The 26,828-nt window shown below is 38.3% G+C and overlaps 1 protein-coding gene across 3 annotated transcripts in view; it reads left to right on the top strand.

Annotated features, from left to right (window-relative positions):
- LOC114454046 (rho GTPase-activating protein 21-like) overlaps positions 1-26,828 on the top strand; it is a 47,090-nt gene that overhangs the window by 5,169 nt on the left and 15,093 nt on the right. For 2 of the 3 annotated variants that reach the window (XM_028434129.1, XM_028434127.1), the window contains exons 2-8: positions 402-590; positions 2,721-2,742; positions 16,975-17,067; positions 20,287-20,365; positions 21,135-21,189; positions 22,047-22,070; positions 24,315-26,079. In XM_028434129.1, the coding sequence (XP_028289930.1) occupies positions 402-590; positions 2,721-2,742; positions 16,975-17,067; positions 20,287-20,365; positions 21,135-21,189; positions 22,047-22,070; positions 24,315-26,079 (2,227 nt within the window). The remainder of the gene's footprint in view (positions 1-401; positions 591-2,720; positions 2,743-16,974; positions 17,068-20,286; positions 20,366-21,134; positions 21,190-22,046; positions 22,071-24,314; positions 26,080-26,828) is intronic. The other variant, XM_028434128.1, reaches the window with a different exon arrangement.

Here is a 26,828-nt window from a genome sequence, read left to right as displayed (position 1 = left end):
TGTGTGTGTGTGTGTGTGTGTGTGTGTGTGTGTGTGTGTGTGTGTGTGTGTGTGTGTGTGTGTGTGTGTGTGTGTGTGTGTGTGTGTGTGTGTGTGTGTGTGTGTGTGTGTGTGTGTGTGCAATCTAAAGGCTCAGCCATTACATAACATGACATTAAAATTTCACCATGAAATCAAAACAAACAGTGTGCGCGTGTCCCACATTAGCTGTTAATGCTTATATCCTCTCCATCATCTATAACACACATTAATGCTCATATCATCTCCATCATCAATAACCACACATTAATGCTTATATCCTGTCCATCCTCAGACCAAATGTTTCAATAACTCTCATTAATGTGTATATCCTGTCCATCATCTATAACACATATTAATGCTTATGTCCTGTCCATTCTCAGACCAAACCAAAGGATGGTTGTGACCACAGTGAGGCATCCACCACGTTGTCTCCATGTGCAGAAGAAGAACCGTTCTGTTGGCCTGGACCAAAGACTCTCCACCTACGGAGAACCTCACAGGGCTTTGGTTTCACTCTGAGACACTTCATCGTCTACCCTCCAGAGTCGGCCGTACACAACTCACTGAGGGTGAGAAAAACACACTCCTATATACACACACTGAGATTATAGACTATCTTCATTATAATTTATACAGTTTATTAATGAGATTCAGATTAAATTAATCATAGTTTTTAGATTCCATGCTACTCTGACACAGCACGCTCCTGTTTATGTGAATACAATAAAACAAATAGAAAAAACCTTATGGTAGTTCAGCACTTTGACTGTTGTTCCTGTTCAAATGAAATAAGAAAAGTTCAGTGTTTATTACAGCCCTGATGTTCTGTCTGCACAGAAACAAGAAACAGTTGGAACAACTTAATGAAATTCTTTCAATTGGTAACAATTAAATGAGTTCTTAAAAATTAAGTTCATATGTTAATTAAATTGACATTGATCTAATAATTCTTCTTCTAATTCAATTATTTCTTCTTTGATAACTTCCTCAATAACGTCTTCAATAATTTCTTCTACTTTTTGGTTTCTTCTTCTTCTTCTTCTTCTTCTTCTTCTTCTTCTTCTTCTTCTTCTTCTTCTTCTTCTTCTTCTTCTTCTTCTTCTCTTCTCCTTCTCCTTCTCCTTCTCCTTCTCCTTCTCCTTCTCCTTCTCCTTCTCCTTCTCCTTCTCCTTCTTCTTCTTCTTCTTCTTCTTCTTCTTCTTCTTCTTCTTCTTCTTCTTCTTCTTCTTCTTCTATAGCTGCTTCTTCTATAGCTTCTTCTTTTTCTATAACTTCTTCTATAGCTTCTTCTTTTTCTATAGCTTCTTCTTTTTCTATAACTTCTTCTATAGCTTCTTCTTTTTCTATAGCTTCTTCTATAGCTTCTTCTTTTTCTATAGCTTCTTTGCTAGCTTCTTCTTCCTTCTTTCTTTCTTTCTTCTTTTTGGCTAATGCAGGTTAAAGGGAGCATGTGCAGGGTACACTGGTACACAGTGTTTTTATTCAGTCCCTTAAGGCTCCTCATGTCCTGTACGTATCTGTTTTGTATTTTATAATTAGGGGGAACTAGAATATATTTGATGACCTCTAATGTTCCCACACCACAGTTAGCATAGCGCCCTGTGTTTGTAGCCTTTGGGTTTAGTCCTGCCTGTTAAAGGGAAAGTATTCACACAGATGTAGGGTTTGTCTCTCAGGACTTCTGGGTTCTTCTCATTGTTCGTTCACTCTTTTTAAAATCTGAGTTTGTTAAAAGTTTCTTTATTTGACCGACTTTTACAGCCCTGGAACCAAGCATCTGTTTAGAATCATCTTATCATGAGGTGTTTGTGGTTCAGCTCTGTCTGCAAAGAACCAAACCGCTCCTGAATTAGGAAGCATTAAAGGAACATTCATCAGTTCTAATCGTGATTACTCCTCAGGCCTCTTCACTAATTGCAGTTGGAGGATATTGGGGTTGGCATGAGGAGGGTCTTAAGGAAAGCTTTGAAGCTTCTCAAACGTGGCTCACTAAGGGGAGGGGGATTCAATCTGCAAAGTGTGGATTTAAATTTGGTAAATTGCGTTTTAATGTGTGTGAAAAATGAACACAGCACTGTGATAAAGTCAGTATTTTGGTTCTAATCAGACACAGAGCAAAGCTCGTGTTATGGATTTACAATATTCATGAGTGGTGAAATAACCCAAAGTTTGGGTCCAAAATAAAAATGAAGTCACATAAAGAAAACGATTTTTATATCCCAATAAAGAGTAACCTTTATACTATAAATTAAACGGATCAAAAGTATATTGTTCATAGTTCCACAGCGTGTCACCCAAGAATAAATGTATATATGTGACTAATCATTAGTGATGTGAACAGTCTATGTTCATAGCTTGAAGCTGATCTAATTACAGGGCGCTGAGGCATATGCTAAGTTGTTTACTGAAGGACCAAACATGTTCCAGACCCAAACACACACTGACTTTTTGACTATTTAGAGGAGCTGGCATGTCCACCAGATAGTATTTATAGCAGATCTTTTTGTCTATTCTGAGAGAGTAGGAGGAGCTATATTACTATACCATATTTATCTTTCCTATGTGCTGTAGTTCCTGAGATATTGGAAGCTGAAAATGAATGAAAAATAAGGCCACATACCCCATTAATCTGGTTTATGTAAATGGTGAGTGATCAGAAACCGTCTGATGTTTGCTTTTTGTGTCTTTTCTTCTTCCAGGATGAAGACAATGGGAGCAGAGGTGAGTTTCACATTTATTCGCTGCATTAGAGCTGATGTCTGTGTGTCGGGGGCTCAGCTGTTAGAAGGAGGAAAACACACAAACCATTTATTATCAGACGATGACCCTAATTGGGTTTGAAATGAGGATTGACAGCACATCACTTTAAACCAGAGGTTCTCAACCTTTTCAGCCCACGACCCCCAAAATAAAGGTTCCAGAGAGTGGGGACCCCCACTGTAGCTGAAGGTGATTGAACACAGACATGAACATTAACTATAAGGGGGAATAAAGGGGAGAGATTTTTGGGGTCCATCCATAAAGTCAGCAAAATGATGGTCCATTGTTCTATGAATCTGTGATAAACACATTTATTTATTTATCTGAATAATATCCACTGTTATCCAGGAAGTTTATTATTATTATAGTCATCTTAAAGATGGAAATCCTTGTTTTAATCACAAATAAAATCGTCCAGAAAAATGGATAAAAAGGATTAAAAGTGTCAATATTGGAACAATTAGTTTAAACTGGCAAATAATGGGCATGACAAATGGTGACGGTGAAATTTCAAAAACCATAGAAATTGGTTAAAAGTTGCAAATTGTGTGTAATGAAATTTAAAAATGTAGGGAAAAGTAGTTTAAACTAGCAAAATATTGACAATTGTGAATGTGGTTAATTTGGCATAAAATTAACATAAAATGTGGTGAAAAAAGGTTAAAAGTGACAGTAATGGGTCAATGTATGCAACATTAAGCGGGATGGTGGTGGCAAGAGTTTATAGTGCTGAAAGTGTGTAAAATAAGATAAGAAAAAAAATGCATAAAAGCCATTGAAATTTGAGAATTGGCAGGAAATTTAGTATTTGCTCCATAGTACATTATATAGTCATCTTAAAGATGTAAATCCTTGTTTTAATCAGAAAATAAAAGGTGGTGAAATGGGAAATTATAGTGGACAAAAACAGACAGTGGTAAAAATGGTTCAAAATGTCAATATTGGAACAATTAGTTTAAACTGGCAAATAATGGACATTACAAACAGTAAATGTGATTAAATAATCAAGAAATATGGTGAAAAGCAGTTCAAAGTGACAATAATGTCACATATGTTGACCCATTATTGTCACATTTAAGTGATGGAATGGGTTTATAAGTGCTGAAAATGTTTTGAAAGTGGATAAAAATGTGCTGAAAAGGCATTTAAATGTGATGGAGAAGTGACAGAAATAAGTGTAATGTAGCAAAAATGCATTAAAAGGAGCAAAAATATGGCAAGAAAAAGTGATGAAAAAAGGTTAAAATATGGTGAGTTTGGTGTAGTTGCAGGGAAAACGTGAAAATAAGCAAAAATGGGCTCAAATTGTTCAGAAAATATTCCTAATCCCGACCCCAAGGTTGAGAACTCCTGCTTTAATGTATTGTGCTTGTTAATGGTCTGAGTCCTTATAAAGCACTACACACAGTGTGTACAGTGTGTACAGTGTGTAGTGGAGCATCAGAGCTGGGTTAGTGATGCGTTTAAGTCTTCCTGCTTCATAGTTTGGAGAGGCCTCAGCATTCTTCACAGCATCCTCTTCCTCATTCCTCTCCCTCATTCCATCTCTTTAGTATTCAGTGCACCACTGCTCTGCCTAGAGCAAAGATGGACAACTCTTATTACGCGGGGGCCACGATAATGTGATTGTCTGTGATCTGAGGGCCACAAAATTATTAACATTCATGTCAGTATTTCAAATAATGACCAATCTGATCATTAATACAGGAAAGAACAAAGGGTTAGTGTTTTTTTATTGGTTTTTGGGCTGGAGTTACTTTTTTGTTTTTTTTTCTCTATTCTTGTACATTTGTGTATTTTGTTAAATTATATTGCATACTTTTATATTTAGATTTCTCTCATTCTGTGTGTTTTTTTTCTGCTTTTGTGTATTTTTTTTGTCATTTTGTGTCTTTTTGAAATCCTTTTTTTGTCTTATTCTGTCATTTTGTAACTTTTTGGAGTCATTTACAGCATTATTGTGGTTTCTTTGTGTATTTTCCTATCATTTTGTGTGTTTTTTGCAGTCATTTTGTGTCATATTCTGCCATGTTGTGTGTTTTTTGAGTCATTTTTGTATGTTGTTGTGGCCCTTTTGTATATTTTTTAGTTACTTTGTTTTTGGAGTTATTTTGTACGTTTCCTTTGGGGGCCGCACAAAATTAGACCAATGTCTTTGCATGTAACACACACACACACACACACACGCACACACACTGCACCATTTAACACATTTATAATTTAAATAATAAGTAATATCCCACCATCAGCAGAGATTAGACACTGGTGTCAGGTTTCACTAAATATTCTCGGGTTCACGCTACAGATTTTGGGATAAAATTCGACTACTTCAGTTCCTCTGGACGGGAAATTGAGAGATTCCGGTAAGTGTCCCTCATCATCCCACTTGGCCCGCGGTGTTACATTCCTCCGGCTGGACCCTTCCCTCCCACATTAACCCCTTCAGATCAGGCCTAGAAACCCACACTGATACACACACACTGATACACACACATGGGGCCCTGCTGTAGACAGAGGAAACACACGTTAGGGAAGATGTGTGTGTGTGTGCACATTCCTCAGGGGCAATGCTACACACTCTATGCTCTGTGTGTGTGTGTGTGTGTGTGTGTGTGTGTGTGTGTGTGTGTGTGTGCGTGTGTGCGTGTGTGCGTGTGTGCGTGCGTGCGTGCGTGCGTGCGTGCGTGCGTGCGTGCGTGCGTGCGTGCCAATCAAAGGTGTTTGTAGTTTAGCTTTTATATTGAAATGTAGTATTTGAAACTCATCTTGGTCTGAAAACTAGTCTCCAGACCACATATTGAAGGTCTTGGTCTTCTTTGGGTCTCAAACTGGTCAGACTCAGGATTATCCATCTAAACCAGTAGAACCAGCACTGATCTGATATTTTTAAGCTTCATTAACCCTCGAGGCACCTTTGAAAAAAAATCACACCACTCTTTGAGCTTCCATACCAAAATGGTACCCTTCAGAAAAAATGTTGTATATCATTTTTTTTCCCATATTTTTCACAACAGATTTTTTCAATAACTCCAGACCTAACCATAAATATAATGTTTTCATTCATTCATATTTTTTAACCCTTTCTGTCACAAAAACACATAATTTTTTCAATTAAAAAAACACAAAAAATTATTTTTTTCAAAAATAAGGTACAAAGTGAAATATTTGATATTAAGTTATTACAGACTTGAGTAGGTCAATAATTGATGGTAACATTGATTTAGAGGCATTATTAATTTTAAACATATGAGCATTTATTTACAATGAGAAAAATACATGCATGTTTTTTTCTCCAAATAGAAGGTGCATTTTGTATTATGAAGGTAAATGTTTAGATTTATTAGGTATTTTTGGGAAAACCATTTTCATATGTGAGGTTAACAGTATATCCAAAATATGTGTTCATAGTGGGAGTCAATGGGACCAAATCAGTCTCAAACTCAAAGAGTGTCTGTATCTCCTGTTTTATACATCTTGCAATAAAACTTCCTGTCCAAAGCTCAAACAAAAACGTGATTTTCTAATCGCAAAGGCTGCCGAGTTTTTTTTTTTTTTGACCGATAAACTACATTCTTATCGGTCCTGTTACCGGTATTTTTAAGGTGACGTTAATCCTCAAGCCTCAGTCAAGCATTGATACTACCGTGCTGCCTGTCAGGCCACCTTAAGAACCCACATCTGGAGCTGACTGATGGGAGGGGCTACTGTAGACAGTGCTCGCCTGTTCGCCTCGCTTCATGAGTAGGCGTGTCTGTAGACACTATCTACAGATTTATTTCTTTCAGCCAAAAAACTGCACACTACAGTAAAACACATGGCCATTTTGATTTTGAGTCAGAAAAGTGTGTGTCGCTACAGAACCAGATGAGTTGTGTGTGTGCGCCGTGCGGGGTTCTCCACGGCTTAGCCTTTAGCCTAGTCGATAGTCCGCCGTGGCAGCCACGCTTCTGCCATCTGTCGCACCACTCCGTCTGCTCCAGTGGTGGCGAGTGCTGGCAGGAAAACCCGCTGCTTTGCGGGCTCCCGGGTTGTTTCAGCGGTAGGTTTCGCCGCACATCGGCCGCAACCGTGTCTCGGCTGCCGGCAACGTTTAGTTGGAGTAGTGACTTGCGATCATGTATTATCTTACAGCTAAAACATTGAGTTAATATGTTAAAACAGGGATAAATCAACATAGTTAGCCTTGTTGTCACGACCCAGTGCAGCAGCAGCAGCCATCAGAGGCCCAGCTCACTAATTCAGAAAAAAACAATTTTTCAGTTAAGTTATGTTTGATATGCTTGATTTGAATATTTGTTTAGATCGTTGGTTTAGTGTTTTGTTAATATAAAAAACTTATTTATACGGTATTTTTTAAGGTTTTATTTATACATTTATAGTGTTATTTAGAACCATTTTGTATTTTTCATTTATTTTGTGTGCCATATTGTTAAAATCGCAATTAGATTATTTTCCAAAATCGTTCTGCCCTAGTTACCGCTAGCCGTAGCTCAGCATTAGCTTAATTAATATAGCTTCAAATGCTGCATACTGAGTAGTGTGGTGGTTTTTTAAATGGTGAATGAGATAGCGTTTGGTTTGCGGCTCCACCATGGCTTATTTCCGCTTTACAGAAATTACAAATTGCGATCCTTTGCTCTTTTTTTTTATGTGTAAAACTGCCGAACTGCAGTCATGCTAAGCTACCCGTGCTCCCGGTGTTGTTGTTATTATCCTGTGTAATAGAGGCTTGCAAATGCACACGTGAGTGGGCGGGCGGGCCTGTCAATCAACTCACAACAGAAGGGACAGTGGCAGACTTTATGACCCACTTTAAGATGTTTGCGGAGGTAGACGAGATCGGCAGAAAAGATCGGTTTCATATGCAGGGATCGGCCGATCAATTGGTGCATCCTTAGATATATCCTAAACCGGTTAAACATTGATGCAAATAAGAGAGGATTAAAATCGATGCAGCACAGTAATGTAGTTGAGTCCACCACACTTCTTTTTCCAAGCCTTGAAGAACGCTCATTTAGGGTAATTTAATGTCATGTCTGCAGAACTGCACCGGAACCTCTGACCATGAATTGCAGAATGAAATGCATCACACGGTCTGTTCAACAGGGAGAAATGTGTGTGGGCTCATTCTGTTCATCACACATAAACATTAATAGACTGAAAATGAAGGTTTATTTTTGTCACATATCCTGCCCTAGGCTCCTTTAAGAAGACATAAAAACACAAAATAAACCTCCATCCTCCATCATGGTCAAAGGAGACTCTGGAGAATTAATGTATTCATATAATGTTTACAGTAATGTGAGCTGAAGCTTGTTTAAGCATTAGACGCTTTAACAACATGTTTAACCTCCTGGGTTACCTTCACAACACAACACAACAAGGACACATCACAACGAGTACACAACACAATGAGTACACAACACGAGAACACAACACAGGTACACAATACAGTTACACAACATAACGAGGACACAACACAACGAGAACACAACACAACGAGGGCACAACACAACAGGTACACAACAAGGACACAACACAACGAAGACACAGCGCTACGAGGACACAACGAGAACACAACGAGAACACAACACAACAAGTACACAACACGAGAACACAACACAGGTACACAATACAGTTACACAACATAACGAGGACCCAACACAACGAGGACACAACACAACAAGGACACAACGAGAACACAACACAACGAGGACACAACACAACAAGTACACAACACGAGAACACAACACAGGTACACAATACAGTTACACAACATAACGAGGACACAACACAACGAGAACACAACACAACGAGGGCACAACACAACAGGTACACAACAAGGACACAACACAACGAAGACACAGCGCTACGAGGACACAACGAGAACACAACGAGAACACAACACAACAAGTACACAACACGAGAACACAACACAGGTACACAATACAGTTACACAACATAACGAGGACCCAACACAACGAGGACACAACACAACAAGGACACAACGAGAACACAACACAACAAGGGCACAACACAACAGGTACACAACACAACGAGTACATAATACAATGAGGACACAGCACAACAAGTACACAACACAACGAGTACACAACACAACAAGGACACAACACAACGAGGACACAACCCAATAGGGTTGTGACGATACACTCAACTCACAAGAACGAGACAAGACGAGATTTTAAGAAAACTACAAAGACAAAGTATATGACTGGACCAAAAGACTTTTATTTAACTGAGTCTCTACATGCATGATGTAAGCATGAGCTTTTAATAAACTTCTTCTTCCACAAATTGAAACTAAAACTAAAATTTAATAAAAGTTAAAATAAAATTATATATGTCTTTCTTTTTTTCAAGTGTAAAACCAAATCAAAGTTCTACTCTGTCAATACAGAGTGCAAACAGAGCCTGACCAAGTATGTCATTAACAACATGCTGCAACTACACAGACATGTTCTTTTAACTGTTCATATTACGGATGTAACGATTAATCGTAAGGCAGTTAAAAATCGATTCATAGGTATCACGGTTGATATCGATTTTCTGAAAATTGAATCGCAGTACTTTTTTAACCAGCAGAGGGCACTATCCACAAGTGTAGGTGGCGAGCGGAGTCTGCTAATACTTTCTTTCTGGCCTCCTTAAGCACCGAAAGAATATTTGTAAAAGTCACGTTTTTCTATTAGCTCTGTCTGCTAGCATAGCTTCTCTTCTTCACTGCAAGATATCTGCATGCCAATTGACCACTGTGTTACCAGCGCCCTCTGCTGGTCCAAACAAATATGATGTAAATCAGTGTAATCACGTTTTTGTTTTTTTTTAAAGTCCAATTGTTAAGGCACAAAATACATTTTCAGTTGCACTTTTAAAAAGAAAAATAACTATTATGCAGTTTTGCATTGTTTACTATAGAACCAGAATTTAAATTAATAGGCTTCATTTTCATTTGTATTATTCCTTTATTTATTTCATTCAAGATTTATTTTTAGTTAAATTGCATTGTTTTGAATAGTTTATCAAGGAATTCTTTTGACAATGAAAAATAAAAGGAAAATAGTACCGTATTTTCTAGTTTTTTTTCCAAAAAAAATTTGTCGACAGTCCCATTTTGTAAAATAAATCGTGAGAGAATCGTATCGTGAATCGAATCGTATCGGGAGTTGAGTGAATCGTTACATCCCTAGTTCATATACAACTACTTCTTCTTCTTCTTCTTCTACTTCTTCTTCTTCTTCTTCTTCTTCTTCTTCTTCTTCTTCTTCTTCTTCTTCTTCTTCTTCTTCTTTTTCTTTTTCTTTTTCTTTTTCTTTTCTTCTTCGTCTTCTTCTTCTTCTTCTTCTTCTTCTTCTTCTTTTTCTTTTTCTTTTCTTCTTTTCTTTTCTTTTTCTTTTTCTTTTTCTTTTTATTCTTATTCTTATTCTTATTCTTATTCTTATTTCTTATTTCTTATTCTTCTTCTTTTTCTTCTTCTTTTATTCTTATTCTTCTTTTTCTTTTCCTTCTTCTTCTTTTCCTTCCTTTTCTTTTCCTTCTTCTTTTCCTCCTTTTCTTTTCCTCCTTCTTCTTTTCCTTCTTTTCTTTTCCTTCTTCTTCTTTTCCTTCTTCTACTTTTCCTTCTTCTTCTTTTCCTTCTTCTTCTTTAGGTTCTGGCAGGCCAGATGTAGTAAAGGCACGTTACTGCTCCCACAGGTCACAAGTAGAAGTTTGGATAGTTCACAAAAAAAAAAATCTCGCAAGACAGATTTTTAAAGTGTGGGGCACGAACTCTCTTCACACCCCTACAGCACAACAAGTTACAACACAACACAACACTATCAACACACATTTTGTTTCCCACCCTGATGACTAAACTACACATTAAAATGACTAAGAAGTGTTGGTCTGTGATCATCTGTAGAAACTATAGTGTAGTTCATTAAACTCCTATGAAAGTGTGTGTTCCTGTGTGTGTGTTCATGTTGTGTATTTTTGTGTGTGGAGCAGGGTCAGATGGAGGAGGCTTGACCGCATGTTAACGAGCTGAATGTTAACACTGGAAACACTTCAGACTCTTTAAAACACACACACACACACACACATGTCCATTTGCTGTTTTTAATCATGCTACCATAGTTTGTGCGTCTCAATCATAGTTGTGTTTACTTCCTGTCCCATCCCTAATCTTTGATCTCACTTCCTGCCTTCTCTCCTATCACTCCCTTTCCTTTTCTTTCCTTTTAATGTGATGTGATTTTAGCAGTTTGTTGAACGGATGTAACAGAAATATCTCCTTAAATATTTGTATTTCATGTGAAACCCTTCTGCCTTTCATCCCATAGTTGTTATTGTTAATAATTTATTTAAACACACGTCTGAGGCTGCATTTCTTTTTCCTCTATTGCTTTGTACCTATTGCTTTCATTTTATTTTATTTTATTTTATTATTTTTAATGAATTAATAATAAGTTTTAACTAAACTAACTTTTGTTAAACTTTATGTAACTAAAATAGGTAAAATATTCAGTCAATCAAAGATGGAGTAAACCAAAACAAAATAACTTATTTAATCCTACCTTTGATCTTTATTTGATCCAGTGTTCTTATCATCATATTATTGTTTATATCCATAATTACACAAGTTCACAAACAACAAAAACAAATGCACTGTTTTAGTTTCAGCTCAAATTAAGATTATTTTTTTTGCTGAACTAAAACAAAACCAAAACAAACTGGTAAATATTTCCAGGAAGTTGGTTGTTTATTGTTTGTACTGTTTGGAAAAAAACCTGATCAGTGAACTTTAGTTTCCTTGATTTAAGAATGGAAAGTTACAATAGGCAATGATTAAAAAGATAATGATGATGATTCTCCATTTAAAGCAAAAACCAACAACAGGGACTCAAGGTAGGAAGAAGTTTTAATCTGTGAAACAAATAAAATTCAACAAAAAGCATGATTACCTGAGGCAGGGGTTGTAAATTCTTATTAGTTCAGGGTCCAAATATGGACCAGTTTGACCGTAAGTGGGCCACAGATTGTAGGTTTAAAAAGAGCAAATTTAACATTAATGTGCTCCGGTTTAATGATCTATAAATCATAAAGTATGTGAGTATATCAGTCCCTACAGGATCTTCACTTGAATTTACCTGATATGGGAACATTTTGTGGAATAGTTTGAAGAAAATATGCCAAATTTTGGAAAAATGTAGAGTTGTTTTAATAATTTCAGATTAAAAATGACTGCCACAAGTGGAAAAACTGAGCTCTGCAAATAATGTGGATTTTTATTAAATGTTTATATCTGAATTTTTCACATTTTCTCTGTCATTTTGTACTTTCTCGAGCGGGCCGAATTTGATGCACCTAAGGGCCAGATTTGGCCCCCGGGCCTTGAGTTTGACACGTGACCTAAGGAGTAACTGGTTGGAAAATGTTGAAATTGATCACCCGTACTCTTTGTTTGGTGGTAAACTGATGGAACTTTGCCTCATAGATCAATCCTCTTCAAAATAAAAGCACAAGATATCCGTAAATACCCACCCATCATCTGTATTTAATTCTGACACTGCTGTTAATCGTCTCCATTTCCTGTAGCACTTTGAGATTTTTTCAAATGAAAAGTGCGTTATAAATAAAATGTATTATTATTATTATTATTATTATTATTATTATTAATATTAATTAATAATAATCCCTGCGGGGCTCCTTTTTATCATCTCATTTGCGTGTTACTGCTGATGATTCACACTGTTCAGTCTGATCTCTGTGTAAAAAAATCTGAGTTGCAAGAAAAGTATCAATTCTCTTTATCCAGAGTTTGTTTCTTCCTGATTTTAGAAAAGCATTCTGTTGCTGTGTCAGAATGAATACGATATTAACTGAACCTGTAAATTGGTAGAAATTATTGTTGTGTGTAGATGTGTTAAATATGTTTTTCTTCACATTAAACACACAATAGTCTCCTGGTTTGGATTCAAAGACACACACCTGAGCTGTTTCATCAGACTGATAAATAACAAGTGTTAAACACTAGCAGACGGGCTAACAGCCTGATGCTACGCTATCATGAAACAGACGATTACCCAGAATGCTCCGCAGCTGTTTATAAAGTTTAATAACTGCCTTGTTCTTTCATCACAATGTGAGACTAATTCATTGATCATATGATGGATTTTAGTCGAACATGGTATATTTTCCAACACTTTAAAGTTAAAGTGTGAACATTTTCAATTTGCTGCTGTGCTGAAAGACACATTTTTTTTCACGAATTTGCTGAGTTTGATTCTTATTCTAACGTGTGTAATAATTGTGTAATCGTGTAGTTGTGTGTGTGAGATTGTGCAGATGTGTGAGTGATGATAAAGTAAGTTGATGTGTACACTGAGGACTAACAGTAGAGCTAATACAGCAAGTAGTGGGCTTTGGGCCCAGCTCTGGGTACAATAATATTATTTAAACCAGAGCTGGGACACAGGCAGCATCCAGATGTATAGAGACTAGAACCAGTACAAGAACCAGAGCAGATCCAGACCCAGAACTAGAACTAGAACCAGAGGACATCAGACACTCAGGAATGACTGAGGACTGATAAGAAAATGTTATTCTCGCTGAAAGCGTTGGTGTCACATTAAACTTTAAATTTCACTTGTTAAACACTGATAAAATAAAGAAACAAAGTGTTTACTCCAGTGTTTTTCAACCGTGGGGTCATGACCCCATGTGAGGTCGCCTGAAATTTAAATGGGGTCACCCAGTATTATAAAATAATAATAATTGCTGATTTATTTATTTTTATTTTTAAATAGTTTTAATATTAAAGTACAACACACAATCTAAAACCACTGTATTTTTTATATCTTTTAGTATCTCAATAAAATGCAGTATAATGAAAAGAAAAAATAGAAAATAAATCTTTGTCACTTTGTGCACTAATCCAGGCTCCACTGTATTTTTTATACAGTATAACAAACAAAACTCAAAAAGTCTTTGGGGTCACCAGAAATTTGTGATATTAAAATGGGGTCACGATCCAAAAAAGGTTGGAAACCAGTGGTTTACTCCACAGCAGCTGTAAACATTTCTATTAAATGCACTGTACTTTAAAGTGAGCAGCACCAGAATAATCAAAGCACTTTTTTTTTATAATAAATATTTCTAATTTTACCAATATTGTGTTTATCACTTATAGATGGAGATTCAATCTTATAATCAGCACAAAGTTCATATTACATTTTTTTCTGTGTTAATTACTTTATTAAAATAACATGATTGAGACCAGATGATAAACTGTTTCCTAGCTGACTACACAGTTATTTAAATACAACATTAATGTGTTTTAGAGCTGGCAATTTAACGTGTTAATAGCAATTAATTAATTACAGAAAAATTACACAGTTAATGGGCGACCGTGGCTCAGGTGGTAGAGGGTCGTCTTCTGATCGAGAGGTTGGGGGTTCGATCCCAGTACCTGACTATGTGTCGAAGTGTCCTTGGGCAAGACACTGAACCCTAAGTTGCTCCCAGTGGTCGACTAGCGCCTTGCATGGCAGTCCTGTCCCACTGGTGTGTGAATGTGAGAGTGAATGGGTGAATGAGCTGATATGTAAAGCGCTTTGAGACTGCTTCAGTGTGGAGATAAAGCGTTATATAAATCAAGACCATTTAATCGCTTTTTTTTTTTTTTTTTTTTTACTCTAAACAGTGTGGAATCTTTCTCATGTCAAAAGTTCCCAGGATACCCATAATACTGATGCACAGACCACAACACAAGAAACAGGAGAGCCAGAGGAGAAGCCGCTGCTGTGCTTCGTGGGCATTAATTTTAGAAAGTTTACTAAAAATCCAGAAAAGCATGAATATATCTTAGTTAAATGTAAGTTAGTGTTTTGTGAACAATATTACACATTATGTTAGCACTCAGTGATGGAAATAATAAACACTGTTTAGTTGTTTAAGATCATTTATTGTTTTCATTGATTCAGTCATATACCAACATACATTTAAACTGGAAAACGTTGCTTCTCGTGTCAAACATTGTTAGGACATAAATTCAGATTAATTAATTACAAAGTCTGTTGATTAATTAGATTTATTTTTTTAATCAAGTCCCACTTCTAGTTTTTACACTTTGAAGAGTAAATAATTCAATCCAAACATGTGAATAAATATCCACAGAATGAAAGTTGCTCCATAATATTGTATATTTAAGTCTTGTATGGAGTCAACAATTAAATAGACAGTGAAATGTTTAGGTAGCATCCGGTTATTTAGCATTTAATCCTGTTGATCCAGAGGCTGCGGGAACTTTAGAATCTAATTTATAGAGCAGACCCAGTTAGAGGCAACTGGAGTCAGGGATGGGAGTGTTGGCATGTGGAGCTACATCAGTGATGATGATGGTGTTGCACCTTCATCATCACCTGTGCTGCTGACTGTGGCTTCTGCAGCCTCTACTGCCTCCTAGTGGAGGCTGCCGCTGCTGTTGGTCACATCTGGATACACTGTGATAACCACATATTATTATTTATTCATCTGAATAATATCCACTGTTATCCAAGAAGTGTATTATTATTATAGTCATCTTAAAGATGTAAATCCTTGTTTTAATCACCAAAAATGGGTTTAAAGTGACCAAAAATGGTGGAAAAGGTGGTGAAATGGAATTTTAAAAACCACAGACATTGGTTAAAAGTTGCAAATTAGAGTGGGTAAAAACAGACAGAAAAAGTGCTAAAAATTGTTTAATTAATTTAAACTGGCAAATCATGGACATGACAAGTGGTGAATGTGGTTAAAATGGCAAAAATAATCAAGAAATTTGATGAAAATAGGTTAAAAGTGACAATAATGTGTCAACATATGTGACAGTAGGTGGAAAAGTGGTGGAAAGGGTTTATAAGTGCTGAAAATGTCTGGAAGGTGAGAAAATGTGCAGAAAAGACATTAAGATGTGATGGAGAAGTGTCAGAAATGGGAGTAATGTAGCAAAAATACATTAAAAGGAGCAAAGATATGGCAAGAAAAAGTGATGAAAATAGGTTAAAATATGGCAAACAAAAATGGGCTTTAAGTGACAAAAAATAAGCTTGGTTTTTTAACCCCCTCCCAGTGTCTTGTGACCCCAAATGGGGTCCTGACTCCAAGGTTGAGAACATCTGCTGTAGGGAATGTAAATGCATGTGCGTGCGTGTGTGTGTGTGTGTGTGTGAGAGAGAATTGCCACATTGTGTCAGCTATTATTAATAACCATTGAGTCTTTATTTAGAAATAATCCCAGTGATAATCTGTCATTTCAGTGAATGTGTTGTAGTGATGTTTTCCACCACATGGTTTGGGAGGGGGAAGGGGAGGGGGGGGGGGGTATGCACAGGATATAAAAGACAAGTAAGGTCACACACTTCCTGTCTCTCAGTCCCTGAGGCCTGTTGTCACGTCTGCTCACAGTGACTTCTGCTAAATAAATGTAAAACATTAAAGGAGAATATATTATACTACTAATACTTCATTGGAAATCTAGAAGCAAAGTCCAAATAAATAAAATTTGTGGACTTCAATATTAATACATTTGCTAAACTTTGGAGTGATTCAAAAGAACATAGATGTTCAGTGAGACGATAATGCTTTGTCTGCATAAGAAACTAATAAGTAAATGCAGGTAAATGTGAATGTTATTGTAGAAGAATTATTATTATTACATGTTTAACATCAAACTGGACATTTCCAGGTCCAATTTCAGCTTGTTACATTATTTTATTTTATTTTGTTTTGTAAATTGTGTTTATTTATACATGTATACGTACAAATATCTATGGGTATGTGGGTGTCTATATACATATATATGCATACATTCTTATTTATGTGACCCCTTTTTTTTATAAATTCATCGGTATCCAATATCTATTGCTCTGCTTGACTATTTGTTTAACACTATTGTTAATGCACATTATTACTGTACCAAATGTTGAAATCTCTGTTGAGTGCCAAAAATGTTCAATAAAAAGTGTTTAAAGCATTACCGTTCATGAAAGGAGAAACCAAAAGGTTGTTAATTTTAGTGTAATTGATGTTTATTTGTGTAAAAGATGATTGTTTTCCATTGTTGGAGAACAAACGTTAAGCTCATGAACTCTTCAGTGTTTCTGTGGATTCTCTTAGTATTGACTATCCTGTCCATCTCTCTGTTGTTGCCAGGGCGACAGAGGAACCGTCTGGAACCGATGGATACAATCTTTGTAAAGCAAGTGAAGGAGGGGGGACCTGCACACGGAGCTGGACTCTGTACAGGTACACACACACACACACACACACACACACACACACACCTACTGTGTGTTAACTTAACCCTGTCACTAACAAAAAAGCTATGACGCCGAAAAAACATATAATACTTGGTTTATTCTTTATTGTTGGACATACTTTACATCTGTGCCATAAGAATTCAAATCTTCATTTTTACAACATATATATATATATATTTTAATTATTATTATTACTATTTTAATGATTATTCATTTATTTCGAGCTTGACAATAAAAGAAACACAGAAAAGGTTGTTAAAAAAAATTATTTAAAAAAAAAAAAAATCTGTTAAACATTTAGATTCAAAATTCCATGGCACAGATGAAAAAAATATATACATACTTCAATTATTTAGTTTCGACAACGGTTTATTTATATTTTAGTGATAGTGGTGTCCAAAAGTCACATTTCTCCTTTCCTGGTTAGTGTAACGTCAGAATCCCTCCCCCTTATAATGTCATAACGTCAGAAGAAGAAGGAAGTGATGAATCCTAATTCACCACAGACTCACTATGGAGTCACAAATACACAGAGTTAGCCTGATGTCACCATAACATGATATGTGACCGTTGATTGGCTGACATCTACAAAAGTGCCACGCCCACTTATATGGTAAATGGATTTTATGTGAGGCTAAAAGTTGATATAAATGACTCAGTTTCTCACATAAAATTTTGCTATTCAGCCTCAGAGCGAAATATCAAACTCACGGCCCGGGGGCCAAATCCGGCCCTTTGGAGCATCCAATTTGGCCCACTGGAGAATCAGAATCAGAATCAGAAATGTTTTATTTGCCATGTACAGTTTTAAGGACAGTACAGGGAATTTGACTTGATGGTTGGTGCACAAAACAAGCAACAAAAAGAAATAAAAACAAAACAACAAAGAACAACCCAGCAACAATAATAATAATAATAATGATAAATATAAAGGATGAGGGATAAATAAAGGATAGATAGAGGATAAAGGATAAATAGGATAAATATAAATATATATATACAGTGCAGCAGGTATCAAGCTGGTGGAGGTGGTGATCGGGTGGGGGGGGGGGGGGGGTTCAGTGGGTGACTTGGGGTGTGTTCATGTGGATGGTGGCAGAGGGAAAGAAATCTCCTACCAGAAGGGAGAGATTGAAACAGTTTATGACCGGGGTGGGAGGGGTCGGCCACAATCTTTCCTGCACGCCTCAAAATCCTGGAGGCGTACAGGTCCTGGAGGGAGGGCAGATTGCAGCCGATGACCTTCTCTGCAGAGTGGATGATACGCTGCAGTCTGGCCTTGTCCTTGGCCGTAGCTGCAGTGTACCAAATGGTGATGGAGGAGCAGAGGATGGACTGGATGATGGAGCTGTAGAAGTTCACCATCATCTTTGTTGGCAGACTGAACTTCTTCAGCTGCCGCAGAAAGTACATCCTCTGCTGAGCTTTTTTGAGGACACTTGAGGTCCTGAGTGATGATGGTCCCCAGGAAGCAGAAGTACTCCACAGAGCTCACTGTAGAGTCTCCCAGGATGAGGGGGGTGAGGGGGGCTGGGTTCTTCCTGAAGTCTGCTATCATCTCCACTGTCTTTAAAGCATTGAGCTCCAGGTTGTTCTGGCTGCACCAGGACACCAGCCGGTCTGTCTCCCACCTGTAGTCAGACTCGTCTCCATCAGCGATGAGACCGATGATGGTCGTGTCGTCTGCAAACTTCAGGAGTTTGACCGACTGGTGAGAGGAGGTGCAGCTGTTGGTGTACAGGGAGAAAAGCAGAGGAGAAAGAACACAGCCCTGAGGAGATCCAGTGCTGATGGTCCGGGGAGCAGAGATGGTTTTTCCCAGCTTCACGTGCTGCTTCCTGTCAGACAGGAAGTCTGTGATCCACCTGCAGGTGGAGTCTGGCACGTTCAGCTGGGAAAGCTTGTCCTGAAGGAGAGCTGGGATTATTGTATTAAAAGCAGAGCTGAAGTCCACAACAGGATCCTGGCGTAGGAGCCTGGGGAGTCCAGGTGCTGGAGGATGAAGTGGAGAGCCAGGTTTACAGCATCGTCTACGGACCTGTTGGATCTATAGGCAAACTGCAGGGGGTCCAGGTGGGGGTCGGTGATGTCCTTGATGTGGGAGAGCATGAGGCGTTCAAAGGACTTCATGACCACAGATGTCAGAGCGATGGGTCTGTAGTCATTAAGTCCTGTGATCCTCAGCTTTTTAGGGACAGGAACGATGGTGGAGGCCTTAAAACAGGCTCGTACGGTGCATGTCTCCAGTGAGGTGTTAAAAATGTCTGTGAACACTGGAGACAGCTGATCAGCACAGTGCTTTAAGAAAGTAAAACTTACAGAGAAAACATGAATCATTGTGTAAATTACCAAATAATTTAGTTGTGGATATGTCAGTCGGGTTAGAAAGGAGCAATTTTGGCAATATTCAAAAAAATCGAAACTTTTCATGGGAATTGTTTATTGAAATCAAGCAGACATTGGGAATAATTTTAAATCACTGTATCATATCCAAACATCCATTAAAAATAATACACTTAAAGGAAAAAAAACATAACATTTCAACAGATTTATTTGGAAGTAGAACTTTAGATTTATTCAAGTTGGCAGTTTTCCTGTGCTTGTATAACACCATGGAAGTCATTTTTACTCTCAAATTCTCCAAAGAAATCCTAATGTTCGAAAAATTTTGCTCAATCCTCAAATTATTTGACATTTCCCCAAATATAATGAATATAGTCTCTACCTGTCACCTACTGTATTGGTTGGATAGTGTCACTACACTTTATATCGTTTATACATGGAAATGCAAAGTAGCACTAATGTGGAAATTGTTTGATTCCCAAACTCTGCGGCCCAGTTGAGGTGAAATTGCTCCGTATTTGGCCCCTGAACTAACATGAGTTTGACACCCCTGATCTAAAGAGCATTCATTGGATGGTTGGTGTCACTTTAAGGTTCAAACATTAATAAAGCAGCACTGTGCTGTATATCTACATTAGAGACCATATCACTAGGTTTGTACTTTGTATATATACTGTAACAGGAAATGTTAAAGTCTCTCCTGGGACGCAGGAAGCAGCGTTTTCACACAATTATCCTCCTTCCTCTCGTCTGTTTGTGTAAGATGCTCATCTTCTGGAAACTATCATTATAACATCATCTACAACGTTAGCTAAAAGAGTAGTTTTCCTCTGATGTGGTGTTGTTGATTTATTTCCACCAGGGGATCGAATAGTGAAGGTGAACGGAGAGAGCATCATCGGAAATACCTACTCCCAGGTTATAGCCCTGATCCAGAACAGGTAGGAATTAGATCACAGGGGGCAGGGCCACAAACCTCTGATCTAAGGGTCACATGACCAACCTCACTTCAGCATTAGAATATTTTTATTTAAAATGTTTGTTTTTCATTTTATGTATTTTTGTTTTAAATATGTATCTTTTTCTTTTATTTTTGTGTATTACCAGTATTTTTTTATTTCAAATTTTTGTACTTTTATGTTTGTGTATTTCTGAAGTCATTTTGTGTGTTTTTGTTTTTATTTTGTATGTTTTTGTTGTTGTTTTGTATCTATTTCTTTTATTTTTGTGTATTTTGTTATCATATTACTTGTGTATTAGGTTTTTATTTCAAATTTTTGTACTTTTATTTGTGTGTATTTTTTAAGTTATTTTATGTATTTTTGTTTTAATTCTGTGTTTATGCTGTTGTTTTTAGCTTTTTCCTGTATTTTTGTGTATTATATTTTTACTTCTTCTTTTATTTTTGTGTAATTTTGTGGGTTTTTGCTGTTTTGTATTTTTGTGTCAAATGTTTTTATTGAAAATTTTTGTACTTATATTTTAGTGTATTTTTGTAGTCATTTGATGTGTTTTTGCTGCTGTTTTGTATTTTCTTCTTTTGTTTTTGTGTATTTTTGAAGTCATTTTGTGTTTTATAGGTTGTTTTCTGTACTTTTCTCTCATTTTGTTTTTGGAGTCATTTAATCTATTAGTAGAAGTTAATTTGCTAAATGAATGATTTAACGATGTGTCTGACTGTAGCTCCGCCTCCTCTTCTTCATCCCACAGTGACTCCTCATTAGAGCTGTGTGTGATGCCAAAGGATGAAGACATTCTGCAGCTGGTGAGATTCTCTCTATACCTTAATAATGCTAATGTGTTTAGCTAGCAGAGCAGTAGCATCACCCTCCTTTCATCCATCTGTGTTGACTCTTCATGTGTGGGTTTATACCAGTCACTGAACATTAACTAGGGCTGAACGATTTTAGAAAATAACCTAATTGCGATTTTTTTTTTCCCTCAATATTGCGATTGCGATTTAATATGCGATTATTTCTTTCAAGGGCCTCTTATCATGTATTTTTCAATGAACACAAGCAATGAATCAATCTGTTTAATAATAAACTGTGGCTTTACCTCTTCAACATATCTGACTAACTTCACATTTCATGAAACATGTAAACATGTGGTCTGCATTTCTTAAACACTCTCTGAACTTAACAGGACAGTACAAGACAGGACAAAAATAACTAAATAAATAAAATTAAAATAAAAAATTTCAGTCTTTGCGATTAAAAATTTGCATTTCATGATATTGCAATAATATCGCAAATGCAATTAATCGTTCAGCCCTAACATTAACCCATGTCTGTCCTTCTCCAGCTCCTTTTAATGCCACACATCTTAACAGCCACTGTAACCAGTGCAGGTCAGGCAAACTTGCTTTTACTCTTAGAGAACATTTAACGAGCATGAAGCTTTTATCATCAGGGGAAAGTGAAAGGAGAGAAGAAGAATGTGCTGAGGGAGGAACAGTTGTGTGATTACATCCCAGTGTGTCTCTATTTCTCCTCTGTCTGTAACTGTGTGTCCATCATTCCTCCACCTGTAGACCCTCCTCCTGTCCTTTCCGTGTTCACCTGTTGACCTTTTTATTCCTCTTCTCTCTCTGCCTGCCCTATTCTAACATGTGGACTCCAGTTTTCCAGGGATATCACTGCTCTGGTAAGAAGGGAAACTATACTGACTAATCCTTCCTTATTTCACACTTCACCTCATTCAGAGTCACATTTTTGGACTTTTCAAAGCCCTTAAACCAGGGGTGTCAAACTTATTTTAGTTCAGGGGCTCAAAAACCAAGTAGTTTCATCTTAAATGGACAGGAAAAAGAGCAATTTCAACAATAATTTCCCCAAGTTGCTTTTTGGACGTTTAAATGATACATAAAGTATACGTCAATACGTGACAGATTTCAGTCCCTGCAGGATTTTCTCTTTTAAAATTCATTGAATTTGTGACCAATTTTTATTTAATCTGGGGAGATTATAATAAATAAATTCAGGAAGATTTAGTGCTTGGAAAAATTTTAAAAGATTTAAAATGACTGCAGTGATGTGATAAAAGCATGGGGAAAATTGTGATTCTCCAAATATTGTGGAGTTTCATTGAATTAGTGTATTTAGAAGGGCTGTGTTATCTACTACTGAAATATTTGGTAATTAGGACAATAAGTGATTTTTTTTACTTTCTCCTGTGCGTCAAATTGGAAGGTCTAAAGGGCCGGATTTTGCCCCCGGGCCTTCAGTTTGACATGTGCCTTAAACCAGGGGTCACCAATGTTTCTGAAACTGTGAGCTACTTCAAAGGTTCTAAAGAAATCAATAATTCTAAAAATGTCATGGTCAGAAATACTTTATTTCTCTTATTTTCAAACAACCACTCACTGAACATTTCATAGGAAATCCTTATGTTCCTATTTTAAACGAACAACTTTTAGATGATCATAAAATATGTAACATGTTTGTACAACTTAACAATCATGTAATATTTTATACAAATCCACTGTTTCTGTTCTGTGACACTGAAACAGATTTGTCTCAGAGTTTCAGTGAAAATTAACATTTAAAGATGGTTAATTTAATAATATTTAGTTAGTTTAGAGCAGGCCTGAGGTCACCTAACATGGTCCATGTAGACACTGTGGGTTACCTCTGCCTTAAACCATAAACATATTCCCTTCACTGTGCATTTGTCAGTATGTCAGTATACTTTATTGGTCTCTGCAGAGTCCAGAACCAGGAAGTAGTTTCCAGTGAACTGAACTGACTGATGTCTGTGCAGGGTAGGGTAATGCTGCAGTAACCCGACACCTCAGGTGGAGTTCTATCGATTAAAATCCAGCTCCACATCTTTCATTTTCATTTCCTCCAGAGCTCACTGAGACAGAGATGAGGAAGAACAGCACGCTTATCTCCTGCTATAGCGCTAATTCTACAGACTCATATATAGACTCGCACAGTGATAGAACAATGCTAACTGAGCTAGCGTTAGCCAGCAAATGCAGACGGCGGAGATCTGCATTCACGCTGTCCTCTTTCCTTCGTGCGCGCTCTCCATTAGCTAAGGTGGGTGATCTCTGTGGTTTATTCTGAAACTTTCCAGCTGACTTTAAGTTCCATTTTCCTCCTTCATGGAATTTCCGTTATTCCCATAAATCCTCACAGCTGGTTCTTCTTAGATAAGCTGTTTGGTTTCCTTTTAGGATCTCTAAAATAGAGCAAACGTCCATCTCATTGGTCCCTGTCAGCTTTACACAGCAGTGCATGAGATCCAATCTGCTTTGTATCCTACTCAAGGCAAGGCAAATGTATTTGTATAGCGCAATTCATACACAAGGCAACTCAATGTGCTTTACATGATCATGTAAAGATTGTGAAGTTAATGTCATTATCAAGAGGCCCACGTTTAGTGTGAAAATGGAAATATAGGAAGAGTAAATGTAACTATGGAATGTATAAATTAGAGTGAGTTCACTGCTACTGATAGAGAAGAACTTTGAGTTCTGAGGTAAAGATGGTGAATGGTACGGAAGAAGATTAGGGACATTTTTGATGGAGAAAATAACTTTGGGCAAATCAATAATAAAGTTGAAATGTCAAGAATATAGTCGAAATAATGCCGAGATTAAAGTAGAAATTTTGAAAATAAACTCAAGATACAATATCGTGATAAAAGTTGAAGGTTTGCCAATGAAGTCAAATCTATTGAAGCTGACTAAGGCCAGTGCACCATATATGACAACAGTCTCCAGTTTGTTAGCATTAGCATTAACCTATCATTAGCCTTGATGCTAACGTGAAGAAGGTTGAGGCTAACGTGAAGAAGGTTGATGCTATTGTGTCGCTAACTGGAGGATTCTTTCTCCATGTTAAATGTGATCTGTTAATCATGTCCAACGTTCTGTTTCAGGCCTACTCCCAGGACGCGTACCTCAAAGGGAACGAGGCGTACAACGGAAACGCACAGAACATCCCAGAGCCTCCTCCCATATGCTACCCCAGGATAGAAGTGAAGGCTCCGCCTCCGGAGCCTGTGGCGGTCGGTGAGAGCTTTAGAGGCGGAGCCGTAGAGAAGAGCTACCGGGTGGAGATCCCCGTTCCTCCGTCTCCTCCTCCTCCTCCGACAGTGTGTGTCTGTAATGAGAATGTAAGGACAGTGGCTCCGCCCCCTGATCCCGTGGACAGGGGGTCGAGGGTGGCTCGGGCGGGACCCAGCCACCGGACAGAGGAGAACCGGTACGTACCAGGAGGTGCACAGCTCCAGTACCCAGTCCACCCCCCCTCCTCAGCCCCTAGACCACGTTCAGTATACACTGATACCTTACTGCCTTCTGCACGGGCCTCGCCCACAGCTACGCCCCCTGAGACCTTCTCACCTGCTAACTCACCCAAGGCCAGCCAATACTCGCCTTCTCCCACGGCCCCCGCTGGCTCCTCCCCCCACCAGAACATTGACTGGAGGACCTACACCACCTACAAAGACTACATCGACTCTAAAAGGCTGCACACGTACGGGTCCCGGACCATCCAGGAGCGCCTGGACAGCCTGAGGGCAGCGGCCAACTCTAGTTCCGCCTACACTCAGCAACGCACGCCCCCGCCTCCATGCTCAGCCCAGCGGGGGCTCCTGGCCTCGCAGGTCCGATGGAGGAGTGCCTCCAATGACAGGGGCATGGACAAAGGCACAAAGGCCACGCCTCCTTTACGGAGCTTCTCTCAGGAGAGGGTGGGAGTGGAGAAGGTGGCGTCAACCAGGAATTGGCCCCGCAGCATTTCCCAGGATGCTTTGCCTTTCTCTGCTTCCCCAGGGGTGTCCAAACCTCGGGCGCGGTCCTGGGATCATCTGGGACAGCAGTTGGTGGAGTCCAGGGGACGGACGGGGTTGGCTGAGCGAGGGGAGGAGGCGAGGGCCGGCCGTAGGGCGTTACCTCACCTGATTGGACAGGAGGAAGGAGGTGGACCATCCAAAGCTGCACTGGGTCCTCCTGTGGTTACTAAAGGTACTACAGATCCTGGACCACCACCTCAGACAGATGGTCTGTTAATCAGACCCTCACGTCTGCCCGTTAAAAACTCCATCCTAGACCCTCCCTCTGCCTCAAAAACCTCAGATCCTCCTAAAGACCAAAGAGTTCACACCATGGGGAACCACCTGGGCTACCCGGGCCCTCTGCACCTGCTCAGGGTCAGGGCCGACAGTCTGAAGATGGAGAGCAGAACAGAACCAGGACTATCATCCCGGTCCTCGTCCTGTTCTGGTCCGTCTGCTAAACTGTCCCTACAGAGACCACTACACACCACAGTCTCCACCATCTCTACTAGCTCCACCAGCCCAAAGCCAAAGGTCCAGGGAACCTCCAGCTCCACCGGCTCCCTGATCAAGACCAACGGGGGTGTGGCTCTGGGTGTGGAGGGTCCTGATGCTACGGTGGTTGTCCTACGGCGGGACAAACTCTCTGCATCCGCTCACATCCGTCCTCCGTCCTACGTCCAGGCCGTCAACGACAAACACCGAGGAGTGAGTGAGAAGTCTCTGCTGCTACTGAAGGCGGGATCAGAGGATGGACGGATGTGTTGGATGTCCAATGACGGACCAAGGGAGTCGCAACTCAGACGACTGGGGGAGGCACGGAGGAAGAACCTGGACGACTCTCTGGATTCTATTCCATTTATCGGTAAGACTGCATTTATTGACAAAGTTTTATTATATTTTAAAATCATGTAATTTAGGCAAAATGTAAATGTTACCTGTAGCTTCATCAATTAATCAGAGGCTTTATGAAGGTTTTTTCACTTGTTTTGGGTCGATCTGACGTCGTTGCTGTGGAGGAAAATCATTTAGAACCAAGGCTAATTTACAAATGTTAAGATAATTTTGTTGATTGAATAAAAGCATTGAAAACATTGAGCCGTAGAATATTGACAAAAACTAATTTTTAAAATAAAAATAATAATAAAAAGACAATACTTAATTTAGATAATAATGTTAGGGTTTTTATGAATTCATGTTTAATATTTTAAGATGCCACTTTGAGATGGAGTTTGAACAACTCTTCTTTAACACAGTTTGTTCAATAATCAGACAATGGAGTGTGAACAAAATAACCACAGACAAAATGGTGAGGTAGATACAGTACAACTTAATAATAAAGTGACTAACTAGTAGTAATTTTTTTTTAATTTTTTGTCATTTTTGTTGTAGTAATGTGAGTAGTAATTTAGAGTCTTTTTTTTTGTCATTTTGAGTGTTTTTGTTGTTTTTAGGAATCTCTTTTTTTTCATTTACCTTAGTGGCCACACAAAATTAGAGTGAGGGCTGTATGTGGTCCCCAGGCCGCCAGTTGCCCACTTCTGATTTCAACTAACTATGGTATTATGGTATGTGTAATAACACCAAGTTTAGCAAACCTTGGCTTTGTCCACA

Source organism: Gouania willdenowi, chromosome 20 (assembly GCF_900634775.1).
Source record: "Gouania willdenowi chromosome 20, fGouWil2.1, whole genome shotgun sequence".
NCBI lineage: Eukaryota > Metazoa > Chordata > Actinopteri > Blenniiformes > Gobiesocidae > Gouania > Gouania willdenowi.
The sequence above is the reverse complement of the archived record's forward strand: the minus strand, read 5'-3'. Positions and strand labels throughout refer to the sequence as shown.